This window comes from Ursus americanus, chromosome 3, assembly GCF_024610735.1.
Source record: "Ursus americanus isolate L20-20 chromosome 3, mUrsAme1.1.p, whole genome shotgun sequence".
Lineage (NCBI taxonomy): Eukaryota > Metazoa > Chordata > Mammalia > Carnivora > Ursidae > Ursus > Ursus americanus.
In genome coordinates, this window is record NC_142129.1 from 11412307 (window position 1) to 11432169 (window position 19863).

At 45.4% G+C, this 19863-nt stretch overlaps 1 protein-coding gene across 7 annotated transcripts in view; it reads left to right on the forward strand.

Annotated features, from left to right (window-relative positions):
* TCAF1 (TRPM8 channel associated factor 1) overlaps positions 1-10888 on the forward strand; it is a 49603-nt gene extending 38715 nt beyond the window's left edge. For 5 of the 7 annotated variants that reach the window (XM_045792423.2, XM_045792424.2, XM_045792421.2 and 2 more), the window contains exons 3-9: positions 1019-2013; positions 2268-2365; positions 3660-3873; positions 4184-4423; positions 5399-5736; positions 7041-7291; positions 9929-10888. In XM_045792423.2, coding sequence (XP_045648379.1) covers positions 1019-2013; positions 2268-2365; positions 3660-3873; positions 4184-4423; positions 5399-5736; positions 7041-7291; positions 9929-9938 — 2146 coding nt within the window. In that variant the 3' untranslated portion in view covers positions 9939-10888. Of the gene's footprint in view, positions 1-1018; positions 2014-2267; positions 2366-3659; positions 3874-4183; positions 4424-5398; positions 5737-7040; positions 7336-9928 lie in introns of all 7 variants that reach the window. The other 2 variants (XM_087860750.1, XM_087860749.1) reach the window with 2 other exon arrangements.
* The last annotated feature ends 8975 nt before the right edge of the window (positions 10889-19863 follow it).

Consider the following 19863-nt stretch of genomic DNA (forward strand, 5'->3'; position numbering starts at 1 on the left):
GAAGAGCTAGTTGAATGATTTCCGTGGTTAGTTCTTCGAGGAGCTGGAGAGTCACTAGTAAGGTGATAACCTTTGTCTTCAGAAAAGGATCGTACCTACGAAGAGCACCACAGTCTCCCATCAGTTAACTGGAGTTCTTGCAGCTGCAGAGAGCACAACACAGACACGCTGTCTACCTGACTCCCAGTTTTTCAGTGTGTGCGTGCATTGCCTTCTGACCATATAGTCGCCAATCTTTACTTAACAAAGGTGGCATTACCAGCTCTGGGATCTCCAGCTTCTAGAGGTCACTCTACCTCCCCCTGCTAATGATCCCCCTAGGTACCCAGGGCCACATCTCCCATTTGGAGGATATGGGTGTCCTGAGGTCTTACAGGGGTTTGATGCCCACAGACATGTCCAGATGGTGCTGAGAAACACCTTATAGCATGGATATGTGCCTCCTGGAAGCCAGCAAGAAATGGGTGGAGTGTTGGACGTAGACAGTCAATCCTTTTGGGTTCAGGTAACAAGAGGGTCTCTACTAGAGTTGAAGCTGGCCAGCTCCCCTGCCCCACCTTTTGAGATAATAGTGATTCTTCAGTGGTGCCACCAGCCCAGTCCTCCCTTGACTTTACTTGAAAATTGGCAGCATGAAATTTATAAATAAGACTCTTTATAAGAATGAAAACATGATTGCCCATTCAGTTATCTATATAATGCCCAAAAGGCTGAAATAAACACTTAAATCTAGAATAGTTAAGACATGGTATTGGGTAAACACACAGGGCTTCCTTTGAGATTTCCTTTGGAGACTTTGCATTCCAAGAATGAGCAGACCAGAATGAATGTCCCTCTGTCTTCCCTCGGACCAGCCTGCCCACCCAGTGAGGTCAGATATGTCTACTTTGTTCTCCCGGCTCTTCTGCGAGAGCTAAACACAATCATATTAGTCAAGCTGACTCTTGCTGTATGGAGGGTGCTGTTTTGAGCTTTCTGTGGCCACTCCTTTAATAGAGAACACCTGTGTCTTTTGCAGCTGTGAAGATGATCTCTCCGAGGACAGAGAGGAGCTCCTGCACGGGATTTCAGAGCTGGACATCAGCAACTCGGATTGCTTCCCATCTCAGCTGCTCGTGCACGGGGCTCTAGCCTTTCCCCTGGGGTTAGATTCCTACCATGGCTGTGTCATAGCGGCTGCCCGCTATGGCCGGGGCCGGGTGGTCGTGACTGGCCACAAGGTATTATTCACTGTGGGCAAACTGGGCCCCTTTCTGCTCAATGCCGTGCGTTGGTTGGACGGGGGCCGCCGAGGCAAGATCGTGGTGCAGACGGAACTGAGGACACTGAGTGGCCTGCTTGCGGTGGGAGGCATAGACACCAGCATTGAGCCCCACCTGACCAGTGATGCCAGTGTCTACTGCTTTGAACCCGTGAGTGATGTGGGGGTCAAAGAGCTGCAGGAGTTTGTAGCCGAGGGCGGGGGACTATTTGTTGGAGCCCAAGCCTGGTGGTGGGCCTTCAAGAACCCTGGAGTGTCCCCTTTGGCTCGGTTCCCAGGAAACCTCCTCCTCAACCCCTTTGGCATCAGCATCACAAGCCAAAGCCTCAATCCAGGGCCCTTCCGTACGCCTAAAGCAGGGATAAGGACCTATCACTTCCGCTCCACTCTGGCCGAATTCCAGGTCATAATGGGCAGGAAGAGAGGGAACGTGGAAAAGGGCTGGTTGGCCAAGCTGGGGCCGGATGGGGCAGCTTTCCTCCAGATCCCCGCAGAGGAGATTCCTGCCTACATGTCTGTGCATCGGCTCCTGAGGAAGTTACTCAGTCGGTACCGGCTCCCCGTCGCAACCCGAGAGAACCCCGTTATCAATGACTGCTGCAGGGGTGCTATGCTTTCCCTGGCCACGGGTCTGGCCCACTCTGGAAGTGACCTCTCTCTGTTAGTGCCGGAAATCGAAGACATGTACAGCAGCCCCTATCTGCGGCCCTCGGAGTCTCCCATCACCGTTGAGGTCAACTGCAACAATCCAGGTACGGAACAGGGGCGCAGCACTCACCGTGGGGGCTGCAGGAACAGGGTGGAGGGCTTCAGAAGGCCGTCTCCACCCTTGGCCGTGCCCTTGCAAGGAGATGAGCATGAGGGGTTTGGGTAACGTTTGCAAGGGTTGAGTCAGGGCAGCATGAAGGGAGAGAGGTGTGCCCAGCTCCCGAAGGGGCTATGGATACGCCGCACGGAGATGGCGTTGGGGAGGAGGGATAAAGCCCGCCCTTCTGTGCTTTGGCAGGCACCCGGTACTGCTGGGTGAGCACTGGGCTCTACATTCCCGGGAGGCAGATTATCGAGGTCTCACTGCCTGAAGCTGCTGCCTCCGCTGATCTGAAGGTAAGGCCGTACCCCATCTCCTCGTGGCACAGAACCCAAATGTTCTTGCTATCACGGTCGCCATCTTATTTGATCCTCATAAAAAACCCTACTGGCAACGTGGGGCATGTACTTTCACCCCATTTTAAGGATGAAGCAACAGAGCTGCAGATGCAAGTGGATTGAAAATACCGATCTAGTACACCTGAAACTAATGTAACGTTGTGTGTCCACCATACTCCGATCAATCAGCCCCTAGATCTGATACATTTCAGAGCCCAGGACTCAAACCTACCCAGCTCCTGGCTCTTAAGTTTTCTGCTTTTCGCTTCGGTCCTAGAGTGGGGAGTAAGAAAGGCACCAAACACGGGCGCCTGGCTGGCTCAGTTTGGTAGAGCATGCGACTCTTAATCTCAGGGTCGTGAGTTCAAGCCCATGTTGGGTGTGGAGTCTACTTTAAAAAAATAATAATAAAAATTTTTCTTAAAACTAAAAAAACAAAAGGCACCAAATGGAGGGCGCCCTGGCATGCAGAAGTGTTCAATCTCCATTCCCTTTCTGTGCCCATCCAATATCCCACTGGAGCGCAAGGTCTTAATGCCTCTGTCCTGTGACACCGAAGACTGTTCCTTGCTCTCCTTGGTCCCCCTCCGGCTCTGTCACTTTCACACACACACTCTCTGTTTGAAAATTAAGTAGCCATTCTGCTCTGTCCCCCTGAAGAGTCGTTGTGACAGGTAGGGCCTGTTCTGTGCCCTTGTTCTGGAACTTATTTAGCATAAACCTGGGAGAACGATCCCAGGACTCCACCCAGTACAGGAGCCGCTCCATCTGCCCAGTAGGGGACCCCTGGAGAACAGGAGGGACTGAATCCACCTTCCAGTTCATGAGCCGGTCCCACTGCCTCCCCCTGGGCCTCCTCTCCAGTCAGCAAAAGGCCAAAGTCAGCAAGGTCCCCTCTGCCCCATTTCCAAGGCCAGAGTCACCACCATGATATAGGCAACCCAGGATTCTGTGGGTTCCAGAGACACCCAGGGGCCCTTTGTGGGAGTCAGCCCTCCTCAGCATTAGCCTATGGGCTACACCTGGTGCGCATCACTTCAGCTTCTCAACGTGACCCTGTGTGAAGCTGACTCCCCTGGGAGGACATTTACACACGATTCGGTCCACATAGCCCCGAGGGATGATGGAATGGCGTGGGCTTGCATGGTCAAGACTCAGTGACCTTTCCTGTCCCTAGCTCCTGGGAGCCCTCCCTTTCCACCTGCACACACCCCAAGGTGACTGGGGGGGCGGGGGGATCTCTCTGCTCCAGATACAGATCGGCTGCCACACGGATGACCTGACCAGAGCCAGCAAGCTGTTCCGAGGCCCGCTCGTGATTAACCGGTGCTGCTTGGACAAACCCACCAAGTCAATCACCTGCCTCTGGGGCGGCCTGCTCTATATCATCGTGCCTCAGAGCAGCAAACTGGGCTCTGTGCCCATCACTGTGAAGGGGGCCGTGCATGCCCCGTACTACAAGCTGGGTGAGTGGGAGCCATGGGGTGAACCCCAGGGGAGTGTGAGAACTGGGTCAGGAGATCATCTGGACTGTTTGGTATAGGAAGAGAGAAACTCTGGGTTGGTAGAGGGAAGGAAGCTAAGTTTCCTTCGATTCAGCACTGGGCTAAAGAGATGTAGACCAAACCACATCCTTGGAGACTTCCTAGAAGAAGGATAAAGGGGGGGATATGGTCACTCATGACCTCGGTGTTCTCCTCCTGGGGTTCAAGTGGAATGTTTCAACATAAGGGATTTAGGAAAGTGAGTTTCAAGCCCCATGGACTCTCTTCCCAGGGGAGACCTCCCAGGAGGAGTGGAAGAGGCGCATCCAGGAGAATCCAGGTCCCTGGGGAGAGCTGGCTACGGACAACATCATCCTGACAGTGCCAACCGCCAATCTCCGCACGCTGGAGAACCCCGAGCCGCTGCTTCGCCTCTGGGACGAGGTGATGCAGGCTGTGGCGCGGCTGGGGGCCGAGCCCTTCCCTCTGCGCCTGCCTCAGAGGATCGTGGCTGACGTGCAGATCTCAGTTGGTAGGTGCTCTGTGCATGCTGCCCTGACGGCCTTCCTTTTTTTCCACAGCCATGCAGTGGGCAGCCAGCATGGTAAAAACGTTTTTCTAGAGACTAGAAGATATAAGTCTTGCTATTTAAACGAAAGGGGGGAAATATGTATTTTAAAAAAATAGACTCAGCCATATCCCCCAACAAAAAATTGGAAACTACCTAAGTGTCCAGTAGTATGGAATGGTTAAGTAATATATCAACGGACACTGAGGAAAACTTCTAAAGTGATATTTTGATGGCATAAGGAAATACGATGGGATTATGGGACTCGAGAAAAGTAGGCTGTGGAACTGTATGTGAAATTATGAACAGTTTAAGTCAGCATGTCCAGAATTGTCTTCCAACAGCCAGAACAGTGCAGGAACCAAGTGCTAGGCTTTCACAGGGGTCCCATTGGGGGCTTCAGGGAGAAAGTTAAAAGTGGTGTGGGGTATCCCCCCAGGTCACAGTTGTTGGGAGAAAGAATTTAACAATGTTGAGAAGACACTGAATGAAGAGATCTCTGCCAGTGGGTCAAGAGCCTAACAAGTCAGGGGGTGTGTGGAAATGAAAGAATGATGGAAATTTATTTTCTTACCTTATAGAGATCACTATAAAGTAGTGTCAATGTGGGCAACACCGTATCTAAATAATGAGAAGGGGAACCACCATCCAAGAGTTCTCCATTTTGAGAAAAGAGTATAATGAGACAGGTTCACACGACAGGGCAGTCTCACAAAAGTGAAAAGCTGAAGAGTAACATGAAGGGCTATTTGTCACGTGCGTTAGTCCCATTACTGTCGGGTCAGAGTGAGGGTGGAGGCGCAGTTACAGAAAGAAGATGGGGGAGAGCCTCGTGGGTCTCATGTGGATTGCCCTTCTGAGCGTTACGGGGTTCTGGAAGTCCTGGTAAAGATGGGTGGGGAGCGTTCTAACCCCTCTTCCTCCCTCCTGTGTTCCCAGGCTGGATGCATGCAGGGTACCCCATCATGTGCCATCTGGAATCTGTGCAGGAGCTCATCAATGAGAAGCTCATCAGAACCAAGGGGCTGTGGGGCCCCGTCCACGAGCTTGGCCGTAACCAGCAGCGGCAGGAGTGGGAGTTCCCCCCGCACACCACCGAGGCCACCTGCAATCTGTGGTGTGTTTACGTGCATGAAACGGTCTTGGGCATCCCTCGAGGCCGTGCCAACATTGCTCTGTGGCCTCCAGTTCGGGAGAAGAGAGTCCGAATCTACCTGGGCAAGGGTCCCAATGTGAAAAACTGGAATGCATGGACTGCCCTAGAAACATATCTACAGGTACTGGGCAAGAAGGGAGGGGGAGGGGAACCCCCACTGCGGGGACCGCCAGCGCAACCTCGTTAGGGGACACTCTAGTGACTCCAAAGTGAACTTAATTGCCTCAGCCGCACCCTCACACCATGATTTTGAGAAGACTCAGGAGAGTAGATAGAAAGCACCAAGGCAGAGGCGAAGGCAGTACTCTACAGTCACCATGGCTGGCTTTAAACCCAGACGTGCCTGAGACAGAAGCCAAACCATGTCATGACATAGCTACCTTAACACCAAACACCCTGCCCCCCGCCCCCCACACACGTTATGGGATGGGACTCATGGTTTTCCTTAGAAACTGCCTCAGTTTTTCCCTCAGAGGCAATCCAAGATGCCTCACTGGTCTGCACACGAGGTTGCCTCTGCCTTTGAACAACTGTCCAGCACCCCAGTTCCCTCCCCTGAGTCCCTAGAGCAGCTCCCAGGCCACCATGCAGTCTTACCTCCTAGGATTCTGGAACTCAGTCTCCAGCTAGGTTCTTCCACCTGCCCGAATTCCTCTCTGTGGTACTCACTGCCCCAAGAGCAATAGCAAAACTGCCCAGAGGCTCTAACCTCATCGCTGGGGCCATTTCACTCCAGGGACAAAGGTTGTTCACCTGTGAAATCCAGCTGAGGTTGTCTCAGAGAACTGCCAATGTCCGTCCTAACCTTAAAGCACCATAACCCGGCCTCACACGGGCTATTTCCCGTGGCCTCGGGACAGCTGCCTTTTCCTAAAATTATGCCTTACTTAACTTCATTCCAACCACCTTCCATCTTCTGTTTCTACCGGACTCACTTTTATTCCTAAAGGCCATGTTAGTAGCCTTGCAGATTGCCACAGACCTGACCGATGCAGGTTATGTCAGGGTTAGGGGAGGAATTCCCCAGTTATTGGGGCTCAGCTTTGCAGCTGTGAAAAATACAAGGATTTTTTCACATCAGCTGGCTTTAAATCCTTGTGTGATAGCCTGTTGACACCTTCACGATGGAGAGAGCTACATGAATGACATTGGTAGGAAATACTGATAATATTCATGACCGTGATTACCACAGTCATCCGTTATCGAGTGTCTGCTCTGCACTGAGCACCGCAATAGCTCACAGGCCCTTGTCAAGAGAAGACAGAGTAGCCCATGAGGCCAGCAGCTAGAACGGGAGAGAGGGCCAGTGACAGAAATGAAACTAATGTTTTAGGGGTTAAATTCATTACATAAATTTATTATAGCATTTGTTGGATCTCCTTTCTGTGATTAAATGTCTCCTCCTGCTGCCGCTTTCTCTCCCAGCTACAGGAGGCCTTTGGTTGGGAGCCGTTCATCCGTCTCTTCACTGAGTATAGGAACCAGACCAACTTGCCCACAGACAATGTTGACAAAATGAATCTGTGGGTGAAGATGTTCTCCCACCAAGTGCAGAAGAATCTGGCTCCGTTCTTTGAGGCCTGGGCCTGGCCTATCCAGAAGGAAGTGGCTACCAGCCTGGCCTATCTGCCTGAATGGAAGGAAAATATTATGAAATTATACCTCCTCACACAGATGTAAGGAGTGCCCAGCGAGGTGGCAGGTAGAGAGGTTTGGGGAGGTAGGCAGAGATGGGGATTCACTCCTCGACCTCTGTCTCTTAGGGTTCTAGCCTTGTGCTCTTGCCTCATTGCCCCCGTATCTTAATACCTAGTAGTTCCATCTCTAGAAAGTGGGTTAAGAAAACAGCAAAAAGGGGAATCAGGATTTCTTAGGAGCAGGGCCTTCTGTTTAGGGGTCTCGTCCCTCTGCTCTCAGCTATCAGATTCCCTCCTGGCCTTATGCTGGCCTGGTTCTGAGAGCTTTGGCATGTGCTTCTATGCCGGCCTTCGGTTCACCATTATGGGCCGTGGCCCTTGGGGGTCGTTCTCACCCTGACATCTTGAGGACTCTCTGGGCTTTTGTTTTTCACCGGTTGTTCCAAAAACCTGAGCACAGAATCCACTGAAACACAAATTTACCAGGATAACCAGACAGTTCCCTGATATTCTGTCTTAGGTGGTTTTCAAAGAGCTTGAAAAGCAATCTGGTGTAGTAGAAAGAGCCCGTAGCTAGTGTTAGCTCTTGGGAAAGTCACTGTATCTCTGCTCACATTTCTTTGTGTGTGAGATGAGGACAGAAATCCCTGCCTCACAGGGATGTCGTGAAGACTCAAACGGATAGCTCTGAAGAGGTTAGCGAATGCAGCGCTTGCACATCTAAGCGATTCTTCCACGTTCCACTGGTCCACAGAGTAGTGAGCTGAGTACTCCCCTTCTCTTGCCGTAGCCTGGAGGTTAAGACTGTCATCTCTCACAGCAGACTCCCTGCATCCAAGGCCTGGTTCTTTCACCTGTTAGTCATATGACTCTGGGCAAACTCCTTATAAAATGGTATCTATTTCATAGAACGATTGTGAGGATTAAATTCTAGTCCCTCTAAAAGGAATTAGAACAGTGCCTGGCAGTTGGAAGGTATTGAGAAAATGCCAGCTGCCGTTATTTCTAATGAATATGTATTGATCATTTCAGAGCTAGACTACCCTGTAGACGGCATTTACAGAGGTGGTGTGACCCACCCCGTCCCATCCTACACTTCAGACACCAGCCTCTCAAAGGACTGGGGTCCACTGCCTTATGAGCTACAGGGGCTACAGAATCCGTGGGCTCTAAATTCATAGTGGGGGTTCTTAACAGCTACCTGGGGTTTGGGCTCTTTATTCAGTTCCATCTTTCAGGTAAAATTCCTTCTTTGATTAAATCAAGAGTGTAAGTCACTTGAAAAATCAGAACAAACCCATGAGGGCGTTTTGTCTTTAGCTAACAGTGGGCATCCGGCTTAGAGATGGTGTTTATGTTTCTGTAGTGACACAGATCCCTATCACTGCCCAGAGTTCCTTACCAGTTTGGCAGGTAAAGTCCACACACACAGAGAAATCTTGACTTCAGAACCAGATAACTGGATACGACTGACAAAAAATTTTATTTAATTACAATGCAAAGGTTTTCATAACTTTTCTTCTAATCTTACTCAAAACCTCCCATTTCTGTGTAATTTTAACTAGAGTTGAGGTTCTGGGAATAATGCGTACATCCAGCCAGTTTCCTTTTAGACCACTTCTATTTATTTAGTTGTTTTAATACACTATCCTGTTTGCCTTATTAAGAATTGGCTGGATGCAGAGACAACAAGATTTGACCTAGAGAGTGTTTTTCTGTGGATTCCTTTATTTTGTCATTTCTTAATCCTAGAATTCTTTTCCCTTATTTCATGAATGTGTATCATCTAGATGCTTTAAATATAGATGATATTGGATATGCATTCAACATTTGAAAAAATTCTATCAATTAGATAGAATTCTATCAATTAGATAGCATGTGCCAAATACTATACTTGTTCTTTTATATAGATTGTTTAATTTAATCTTCACAATAATCTTATGAGATGGAAATTTATCATTCCCATTTTAGGAATAAGTGAACTGAATTTTATGGGGATCAAGTAAACTGCCTAAGTCTACCCTGTTCTACTACTAATAAATGGTAGACCTGGGATTTGAACCCAGGCACTCTGATTACAGAATGGGTGTTAGTAACTACAGTGCTTTGAATACTCAAATAAATAAGAAAATGAAGAAGCCAGCCAGCAAACAGAAGGACCTCTATGTCCCTACTTGCCAGCTCTTTGCCTGCTTGTACTCACCCCTCATCCAATTTTATCAGAACAGAAAGTCCCTTTGTTTCTCCCAAATCCAGTTCAAAGGAAGAACGTGAGGTAGGCTCCTAAGGTACATCCCAAAGACAGTGAGCCCTTTAGCATCATCCAGGTCTTTTAGATTCCAGTCTATTCAGGTTTCATTTATCATCTCTAGGGCACCATGAAAGCATTCTAGTAGTGTACTGGGTTTTGAATGGTGGGTTATTTTGGTAAAGTGCCTGACTCCCAAAAGTCCCAGACATTGCATGTTCTCAGCAAGGAAATCAGATTCTTGGTCCTTTGCAATAATATTTGTATCCATCCTGGCCCTCTTTAGTTCATTTTTAGCATTATAGCCCCGGGGACCTTCTTAAAATAGGAAGCTATTCATGTCACTCCCCTGTCTGAAAGCTTCCAGTGGGACTTTGAATATAAGATGATGAACTGAGCATATAAGTTTACCTCCCCTCCCTCCCCAGGCCCCACTGAAATTGAAGTCAAGAAATGCAAAAGAGAATTGACACATCTCAGCAAAGAAAAATGAACAGATTTGATTTTCACTGAAGAAGATCTCAACACATGTCTGGAAGAGAGAAAGTGGATGAAGCACGAGAATGAATGAAAGAGTGAAGGTATCTTTGAGACAGAATAGAAGCTGATCTGAACAACATAATCCCAAAGAAACATGAGCACCTGAAAAATCTGTAAAGAGTTATACCAGTTGTAAAATTGAACCCTATCCTATTCTGCCCCAACCATTGTGCATAGAATACAGGCAGTCTATAATTGGTATCCATTAAGAATTGATTGTTCTTGTTGTTTGTATAGAAATGGAATAAACTGCCTGGGGAGAGGTGGGAGTTGGTGCCCCAGAATAAAATTTCTCTTTTTGTGGAAATAAGTGACCCCGTAGCTTACCAGGTAGTTCTCTGACTGTTGAAACTCCTCCTCAAGTAACCCAAGTGCATCTAGTCCTAGAAGAGGCTTATTGGAGAATCAGAACCAACCATACGCTGGCAGAGGACAACCACACCAATTCCTATAAAAGTTAACGGTTACATTGATTCTTAAATGCAAACAGTCAGCTAGGAATCCCCAGTCTTTGGGCATCGGGGGGTGGAGGGGGAGCACCAGGGGAGGAGCATGTAAGAAAATAACCAGCTAGAATTAGGAGACTTGAAAAATACAACAAACTCTAGAGGAAACAAAGTGAACATGGAAAGAATAACTTTAAGATCTGTATCTTCAGAGAGATTTGAGGTGTATTTGTAAGATGAGTACAGAATGCTACAAAGAAAGGAAAAACTGAGAATAAAAAGAGCCCTTAAAAGTGAAATTAAACTGCCCAAAATGTTCAGCAGACAGGCTGGAAAATAAAGTTGAGGGAAACTCCTTAGATATAGAACAAAAAGAAATAACGGGAAAAAAAAAAAGGAAAAGATCTAGACAATCAATATCTAAGCATTAGGACTTTCTGGAAAAGAGAACATAAAAAAATACAGGTGAAGAAGTAAAAAGGACAAAAAATGAAGAACATAAAGAACCAAGTCTCCAGATTGAGGGGCTCCCAGTACAACCTATATCTAGACACAATCTTGTGAAATTTTGGATTAAGGATAGAGGAAAGATACTATAAGTGCCCAAAGAGAAAATAAAGTCAATTCATCATAATTAGCTCAACTAAAACAGGAGTAAGAAATAGACTGGCAGCAGATTCTTCATTAGCAACACTGAATGCTAGAAGCCAGTGGGACAATTTCTTCACTTTGGAAAATCTTCGTACTCAGAATAACATAGCAAGCCAAACTGTCAAGAGTAGTGTCAAAATAAAGACATTTTCTGACATGCAAGTTTTCAGAAAGTCTACCTACTTTGCACCCTTTCTGAGAAAGTACCTCGAGGAAGTTCTCCAGCAAAATGAGGAGGAAAATTGGGGAAGAGGAAAAAAATAGAATCCAGGAAACAGTGGATCCCACCCAGGATGTGTCACTCTACCAGACCCATTTCAGATAAGAGTACACAGTCTCAGGCTCTTTGGGGAAAGTATGCAATCTGTTCCATAGATAATTTCATTGAGAAGCTGGGGTGTTTGAATATATGGAGGACACACATTCTTTAGTCAGCAAAAAGAAAACAGAAATATATCAAGACATTCAGGTCCAATTGTGAAACAACAACAAAAACTCATGGGATGTAAGAAGTGACTCAATGGACATTGGCGGTAGGTACCTCTCCTTAGAAGTGGCACAGGCTTCATGAACACTGGATATGTATGGGAGAAAATGGCCTAGCTTCTACTCAGCTCTCAGTAAACAGGATTTACTTAGCCAAAGTAATGTGGATGCTGTTTGTTGGTATTCAGTGTTCTGACCAGCCTAGAGACAAAACATGAAAGGCTTACTGTTTTATTCAGAACTGAAACTGAAAATAATTAATCCTGACAAGTTAAGAAACAAGAGAGCAGAAAGAGGTTGAGAATTGGTTGGGGGAAGAGATGTAGCAGGAAGAGTGGGGCTACTTAGATATTCACGATGGGAATGAGAAGATAAAGTTTGCAGTTAATGGAACAAGAACTGAAGGATAGGATACTGTCCAAAGTTATAAATTAAATCAATAGAAGTCTTAAAAATGGCATATCTATCAAAAATTTGGGAAAGGATAGGCAAAGGAAAGGTGGGGATAGTGTAAGTTAAATCCTTATCTTTTATAATGGGGAATTATTAAAGATTGTCTAAAGTTAATAAGTCAAAAATTATTGTTCAGACATATTATTTAATGTTAGCAAGTTAGTCAACAGAAGATCTAAAAATAGAAACTGTTAAATGCATTGCCTCTAGGGAATGGGTCTAGGGTTAAAGGGGGTGGGGTGGGAAACTGTGTTTTTCATTTCAAGTCCTTCTGTACTATTTAATTTTTTACCTTGTGCATGTATTTGAAAAATTTTTAATAAACTCAAATAAAAATTCTCCAGTGACCTCATATTGACTAAGATATGCTCCAACCAAAATCCTTAAAATGGCTTATGATGCCTTCCAATATTTGCATCTACCTGATGTGTCCCGGTTCATCGTATAGCCCCATTACTCTCTGGTTCTAGCCATACTAAATACCTTCCAGCTATTCACACTTCACCTTCTCATTTCTACGAGTGTTCCACAAAAAGCAAAGCCTGCCCTGATCTCACCATGTATCTGAGATTTAGCCTACTCTCGGGCAGATTTTCAATGTTTGTTGAGTGAAGGAACACTCAACAGGTGTTGCATGAAGATGGCCAACCAGTGTTCTTTCCCGAAAAGGCGTATGATATTTGTTCCTATTCATTTGACAATTTTAGAAAGTTTTAGTCCTATATGAGACCAGATGGAGTCAGAGGATTTCTATCTGTCAGTCTCCTTGTTATGTTCTTTGCCTGAACATCATAATCTGCTTTCTGCTGTTTACCCCTCTCCTCTCCTACATTATTTTGGAGAAGCAGTCAGCTATCTAGGGAAGATCTTCAGGCTCCCAGATTTCTTGTGTCATGCTATTCCTACTCTCAGTGGCTCTTCCTTTTCTGTTAGTTTACTTTCTTCTATTGTCTAACTCCCAAGGCCAGATAGAGCTCCCTAAGGATATTGGCCTTACATCCTTACATATTGGCTTTACGGATCAGTCTGATGTATTTAGTCCCTAAACCAATGTCCCCACTTGATGTCCCAACCTCACCTAATGTATATGCCTAGCAAGCCAACAGGTAACCAGATACGGCCTTAGATGTTGACTATTTTTGCTGACAAAACACATGCTATCTTTTCTTTCAAGACTGTATCATATCTATGTTCTTTATTCCTTCAAAGCTTTTGGTCCCCTGCTCAGCTTCCATTTTGAAAACGATTTCTTTCTTTGACCCTAATCACTGAAGTCAATCTTCCAAGTGTGGTAGAGATGGAGTGGTGGGTGATCCTCTACTTTTCAGACATCTTCTAACTACACACACACATTCCACATCTAATTCAAGAGAGCTATAGGAATGCTATTTATGCATTTGGATTCTTGTACATTTGAACACTATAAAGAAGAAGCACTTCTTTGTGAGGAAAGATTGTAAAGATTAAGTTATTATCAATGTTCTATCTGCATGTTGGATGGTTTTATAGGTATTCAGTATATTAGGAAAAAATAGAATAAATGAATGAGTAAATTAAAAACAAACCATGCATTGACCAGTGATGACAGTACCAGGAGCCAAGGATTATGTTAATACAAATATGTGTACATGAGGGCCATTAAAATGTTACTTCCGTTCATCTGAACTATAAAGGAACTCAAATATACATAATTAAGGAATACATACATATAGGTTCTAAAAATTTCTTTGCATGAACCGCCAAAATTTTGTCATAAAATTCACTTTCACAGACTGCCAAAATTATTTAGTATAATTTGAGATCTGAAATAGTGCAGGTGGGAGAGAGACAGTAAGGGTGGGAGCCAGGAGGGCAAAATGATCAAATGTACAACATAAAAACAATGAAATCACGCGGTCCAGAAGAGTCCCCACAGACACAGAAGACATCTCTCCGTTCCTCAACACAACCTGTAATCCAGGGCCCAAATATATGTAAAACAGGCTCTACCTATGCCTGGTCCTGTTATCTACAAAGCTGTTATCTACAAAGCGTCTGTGCTTTAAATAAGAGCCAGGTACCTGAAAGAGTTCATAAACTCTTCCCACAGCGTCCATCAAGATAAAGAGAGAGGCAACTCCAACTTTTTGTTTTGTTTTTTGACATCAAGTTTCTCCTTTTTTTTCTTACCGTCAGAGCAGCCTTGAGACCAAACTGTTACCAAGGACACAAAAATAAGCCTCAAATAAGGCTTTTGACAGTTATTCACAAGATCTGCGGCACTGTGAGCTTGTCCATTGGTAACAAACAGTCAAAACCTAGAGCAGACTTAAATCTCAATCCTCATAGGAAACTGAGATTAAACTATAAAAAGGCAAACAGCTGACTCGTGTCAGTAGTGTTGGAGTGACCTTTGGATAAGGCCTAGTGGATCTCTGGTACAGATAAAGAGTCTAATGGGATGGGGAGGAGAGAATATCCTCAGGGAAAGCAGATGATGGTATTAGTGCCCTCCAGCCAAAGACCACTAGCAATACACCTGTAGTTGAACAAGTTGGATTGCAGTGACAGTAAAACACTGCAGGAAACCGGGCACCTCAGTAAAAGGGTGTTAAAAGAAACTACTAGAGAATTTGGGCTTTTTGAGGATAATTTTGGTGACGGTCTAAAGAAGCAAAGGCAATTCTATGATCGTCTCAGTAAATCTCATCTATTGGTGGGGATGACTGAAGTGACCATAAACCCATAATTGGTTTCTGAAAAAGCAGGCCCTCATTATAGACAAAAAAGGGGAATTTTTGGTATTTCGTGGTTGTCCAGGGATCTCGTCCTTGTCTTGTTTGATGTGGATGTTCTATGAGATTGTTTACGTACAAAGGGGAGAAACAGTGGCAGCTGCAAGTGCGTCAGACAAGCTCCTGCATGCCAAGACCTGCGTTTGTTTTCCTTCTCAACCCAGAAGAATGGATAAAGAGCTTTTGTTGCTCCTACACAATATTAAAACATGCACTCCTCTTGACTGAACATAGGGATAGACTGGGGCAAAATTAGTATCACAAGGTACCCAAGAATGACCCCTGGAAAGGATGACTCCCTAATGCTTCCCTAGACAGGATGGAAGTCTTGGTTGTAATTCAAAATGAAGCTGGGACCACAAGTCAATACTAACAGGTCACTTACTTATTGTCTGAAACATCCCCGCTTCTGAAATGTAGGTTCCCTGAGCCCTTCCCAGGAGGAACAGAAAGTAGGCATTAGGCAGCAGTTCGTTTTTACCTCGCAGGAATAATGCAACAATAATATACCTTCACAATCTGTGTAAATGCATTTGCTAATTGAGCCACACAGAAAAAAACTGGAATTTAAAACAGAAACTAAAGATGCCTTTACATTAGATATATAATGTTTTGATAAAAGGAGTAGCGGAAACTATTTTCTCCAGCGCTCAAACTCCCCCTTTTGAATTTATGGTCTCTGTGAGACGGAGAGTAAGGTAGTAAAGATCTGTGGACTCACTGAATTTTAAATATTTTTAAGCATAAAACTAGATGAAGTCACTAGAAAAATACTTTACTACGTTAAATTAAAATCCTTCATGTTTTATCTGCCCTCTTTTAAGAAATGCTCATGGAAAAGTTTCCTAAACATTCATAAAATCATTATAAAATTTTTATAAAATCTGTAAAATGCATGTTCCACATTTGGGCATCCCTTTCCAATCGGGTCATTGGGTCACCTATAAATTCATTCAATAAACATTTATTGAACACTTACTACAATGCTAGTTCCTGTTATAGGGCTGGAAATACACAATAAACATAATAAAGCGCCTGCCCTCAAAGTGCTTATGTTCCAGTTTGAACATTAAAATGAATAAATAGCGGAGCCTGGGTAGCCCAGTTGGTTAAGCATTTGGCTCAGGTCATGATCTCAGGGCATGAGATTGAGCCCCGTGTTGGACTCTGTGCTGGGCATGGAGCCTGCTTAAGATTTTCTCCCTCTGCTCCTCCCTCTTCCACTCCGATGCACACACATGCACTTGCTCTCTCTCTCAAAAAAAATTTTTTTAATTAAAAAAAATAAAACACCATTTATTGCAAAAATAGATAAAATAAAATGAGCAAATAAACATATATCAAGTATGATAAGCACTATGAAGGAATATAAAACAAAGTAAAGTTAGGGAAGTGAGTGTTCTGGGCGGTGGGGGGACTGGACAAAGGGTATGTTTGGCATTTTATGTAGTGAGGTCCTAGAAAGCCTCTTTGGTAAGGGGACATTTGGCAAATCCTTGAAGGAAATGATGGAGCAAACCAAGCAGACAACTCAAGGCAAAGAGAGGTAAAACTATAGTTGGCATGTTGACAGCAGCAAGACAGACAAGAGCTTCATCCCTATAGGAGTCAATAGTTACTCTCTCAGAGATACGTGTTGATTTCTGACCTTAACCTTATGATAGGATCTACTGACCTAATAGAAACTCACAACTTTTGACTATCTCTCCTCAAATTTCAAAGTCAAGGTGCACTTCACAGGAGCTTGTCCCTCTGAAATTTAGGAGAAGAGGGGCTCATCTCAGTAGTTGCTGTGACCTCTACCAAAGGTACTGAGTGAAGACATGCCTCTAAGTTCTGGGCCCCTGTTGATGGCCTGATGGACCCAGTAACAAGTAGAATTTGGAACCTTGTTTACAGGGAGAAAATTGATTTGGAAAAAATTGACTAAATTTGCACAGCAATGAAAGTTTCTGACTTACACGTCCATCAGGACAAACCTGCAGGGAGTCACGGGAAACAGCCTCAGGTATCCTTGGCTTCTTACTCCATTTTCCCTCTTCCCCTACTAAAATACATAGTATCTATTCGACCTCAATTAAAATTAAAAGATGCCTGGATCACAGGTCTCAACATAAAATGAAAAGCCTTGAGAAGGAAGACCTTGATGTTACATAGCTCTGGAATAATCAATTTGGAAATAATTGTGTACATTTGTAGAGAAACATAAAAAATAATGTTGCTGGTCCCATAGGACTAGGAGTTTTGATACTCTTTGTAGGAATTTTGTTGTAGAGAGATTGGCCTTTACTCACTCCCAATTCCCATACACTAGCCCCTCTGACATCCTGACAACATTTGTAAATTTGTGTGTGAAGACATATAAACCACGCTGGTATGCGTGCAATTATAGAAACAGGATCTGTGGTGTGCCTACCCAATGGGTCTGATATTTTAGAGCCAGAGGAAAAACACCCACACTCAGCCTTGGACTAAGCTCCCCTGGCTCCCAGACAACTGAACTCTTCAGTACAAAACCAAATTAACGTCTGACCTGGAGATGGGCCAAGTTTGGAAACTAAGACTCCTTGCTTGTTCCTCACTGCAATATCACCCACTCCTACAGTATGTGTTCCATGTACTTATGATCCAAAAAGAAACCAGAGTTCCAGATTAATTTCACAAATACACCAAAGGAGAATACGAAAGCTTTTCTAACTCTGATTAAGCACTGGCCACCTGTCAGGAGTGGCAGCAAACTCCAGCTTCATTGCTTTAAATAAACAGGCAGGCAGGAACTTGCCCTAGAGAAAGACCATGCTATAATTTGAACAAAGGTTGTCAAAAATGTACTAAAGAATGAAAAATGTAGTGAGTGAGTCTTTCCTAAATGCTCTCAAGTGAATGACTTTGCTCTTGACTTCCATTATAACACAAATTTAATAAATGCACTTGAGTATTTGAACTTGAGGAGACATAATTGTAAGATTGTGTTAGCCTGGATCCTCCAAGAAGCAGAAGCCAAGATGAGATCAGATGATCAGATGTGCAAGAGATTTATTAAGGAAAACATCTGTAAGAGAAAACAGAGAGGGACCAGAGGAGGCTGGGGGCGCCAACAGACCTCGAGGTCGGTGTAACCCTCATGAAAGAGAGAGCAAAGGAAGAAAGGCTTACATTGCAGGGCAGGTCTCAGAAAATCTCTTCAAGGCCAGTGGGAGTCCTTGAGCCACAGTCGCCCATCAGAAGAGTCCCATGTCTCCCAGGAATGGGCCTGCCTTAGTCCCCTTAATCACCAGTCAGGGAAGCCAGGAGAATCGCAGCATGGCCCAGTACCAGGATTCCAGAGGCACCAGCTGGGGCTGTCTGTCAAGTGCATAGCCGCTCCCTGCAGTCGGAGATCTGAGCGGAGCATTTCCATGGCCACCACAGTACTTAGTCTTAAAACAGCTGTAGACACCTGCTCTGGATCATCTTAAATAGTGACTGAGTAAACCTCGCCAGTGACTCATACCAGTAAATGCACATAGGTAGATTCAACCATCCCTAGTCCTAAATTAGACCATGGCTAATCCTTTCCAGATTCTTGAGGCCCTTCAGGGAAAGAATATATGGGACCACATTAAGTTTAACTCATAACTAAAAATAATTGAAGAAGGAAGTCAGTGGCTATTAATGCTAGCCCATAATTAGAAAGCTTACGTATGAAGTAACCCCTGTATTTGGTTTAGTGAGAAAGTGGAATTACTGCAAGGATTTTCCTGTTTGACAAAAATGGGCTGATGTACCACTGATAACAGTAACAGTTGTGATTTGTGTATGCCTCTTGCATAGGCCGGACAATTGAGTATCATATTGTTCATGAATATTTATTATGTATAACCCAGAAAGAGCCAATCATTGCAGCACGAAGGACAGGGATTTGCATGCTTGGCTTCAGCTAATATACACCTACCCTTGGAACTGGATCTCGTAAGGGAAAGATTATCTGAACAAAATTGGGATCTGCTTAGAAAGGACAGTAGAAGTGGGGTAGGGAATAGATGCTGGGGAGGGAATCTCAGTGATTACTACCTGGAGTTTCTTAAAAACCTTCCTCCAGGCTACAGACTCCAATTCAAACTCCTTGGATGCCATCCAAATTCGCTCCCTCAAGTCCTGTTAACAAGTTTCGGTCACGGTGAACATTTTCATGTCTTTCTCAAATCAAGCTTTCACACTGACATCTCCACACTGTGGACCATGATGTGGCCTCATGGTGTGATGCCCTCTACTCTTCTCTGCCTACAAACAACATTTACGTTTTTTCAAAGCTAAGTTTTAGTGTTCCCTTCCCTGTAAGTTCCTCTCTGATGACTAGAACCCATTCCTTTCTTCCCTGGTACTTATTTTACAGCATAAATCCTGATGGTATTATGGTTCTTTCACGTCTACTGTCTTCTTAGATTTATTGACTGTAGTATCGTTTCCATCTCCCAGGCCCAGTTCCCCAGCTTGATTTCCCTAGACAGCTTCGAATCTCCGCCCGCATGGGGCGCACAGGCGGATGCTGACCACCAGGGGGCAGCCCTGCAACGCAGGAGGCGCGGTCTCCGGAGCTGCACCCCACGACCGGAGGGGAGGGGCGCATTTCCACGCGACGAACTCTCGGCCACGGGTTACGTTGCGGTTGAGCGTTATTCATCCCGAATCTGGTTTACTGGGGACTTGGCGTTTGCTTTTCGCATCAAGTATAACAGCAACTTTGCAAAGCTCCCGCTCATATTCCGGAACCCTTGGAAGGCCTGAGAGAATCGCTTTCGGCCCCGACCCCTGCAGACTGAGGAACCCCGCCTCCTGGAAGGACTAGCCACGCAACCCGAAGGAGCCCCGCAAGGCGCGACACCGCCCCAAGTGCGTCCGATCGAGAGGTGCCTAGCGGAGGCGACTCCGGGGAATAGCGCCCCGCCCCTGAACCGCCCCACCAGCGCCGCGCCCCGCCCCGCCCGCCTCTGGACCTCCCGCCGCGCTCCGCCCCCCCCCCCCAGGCCCCGG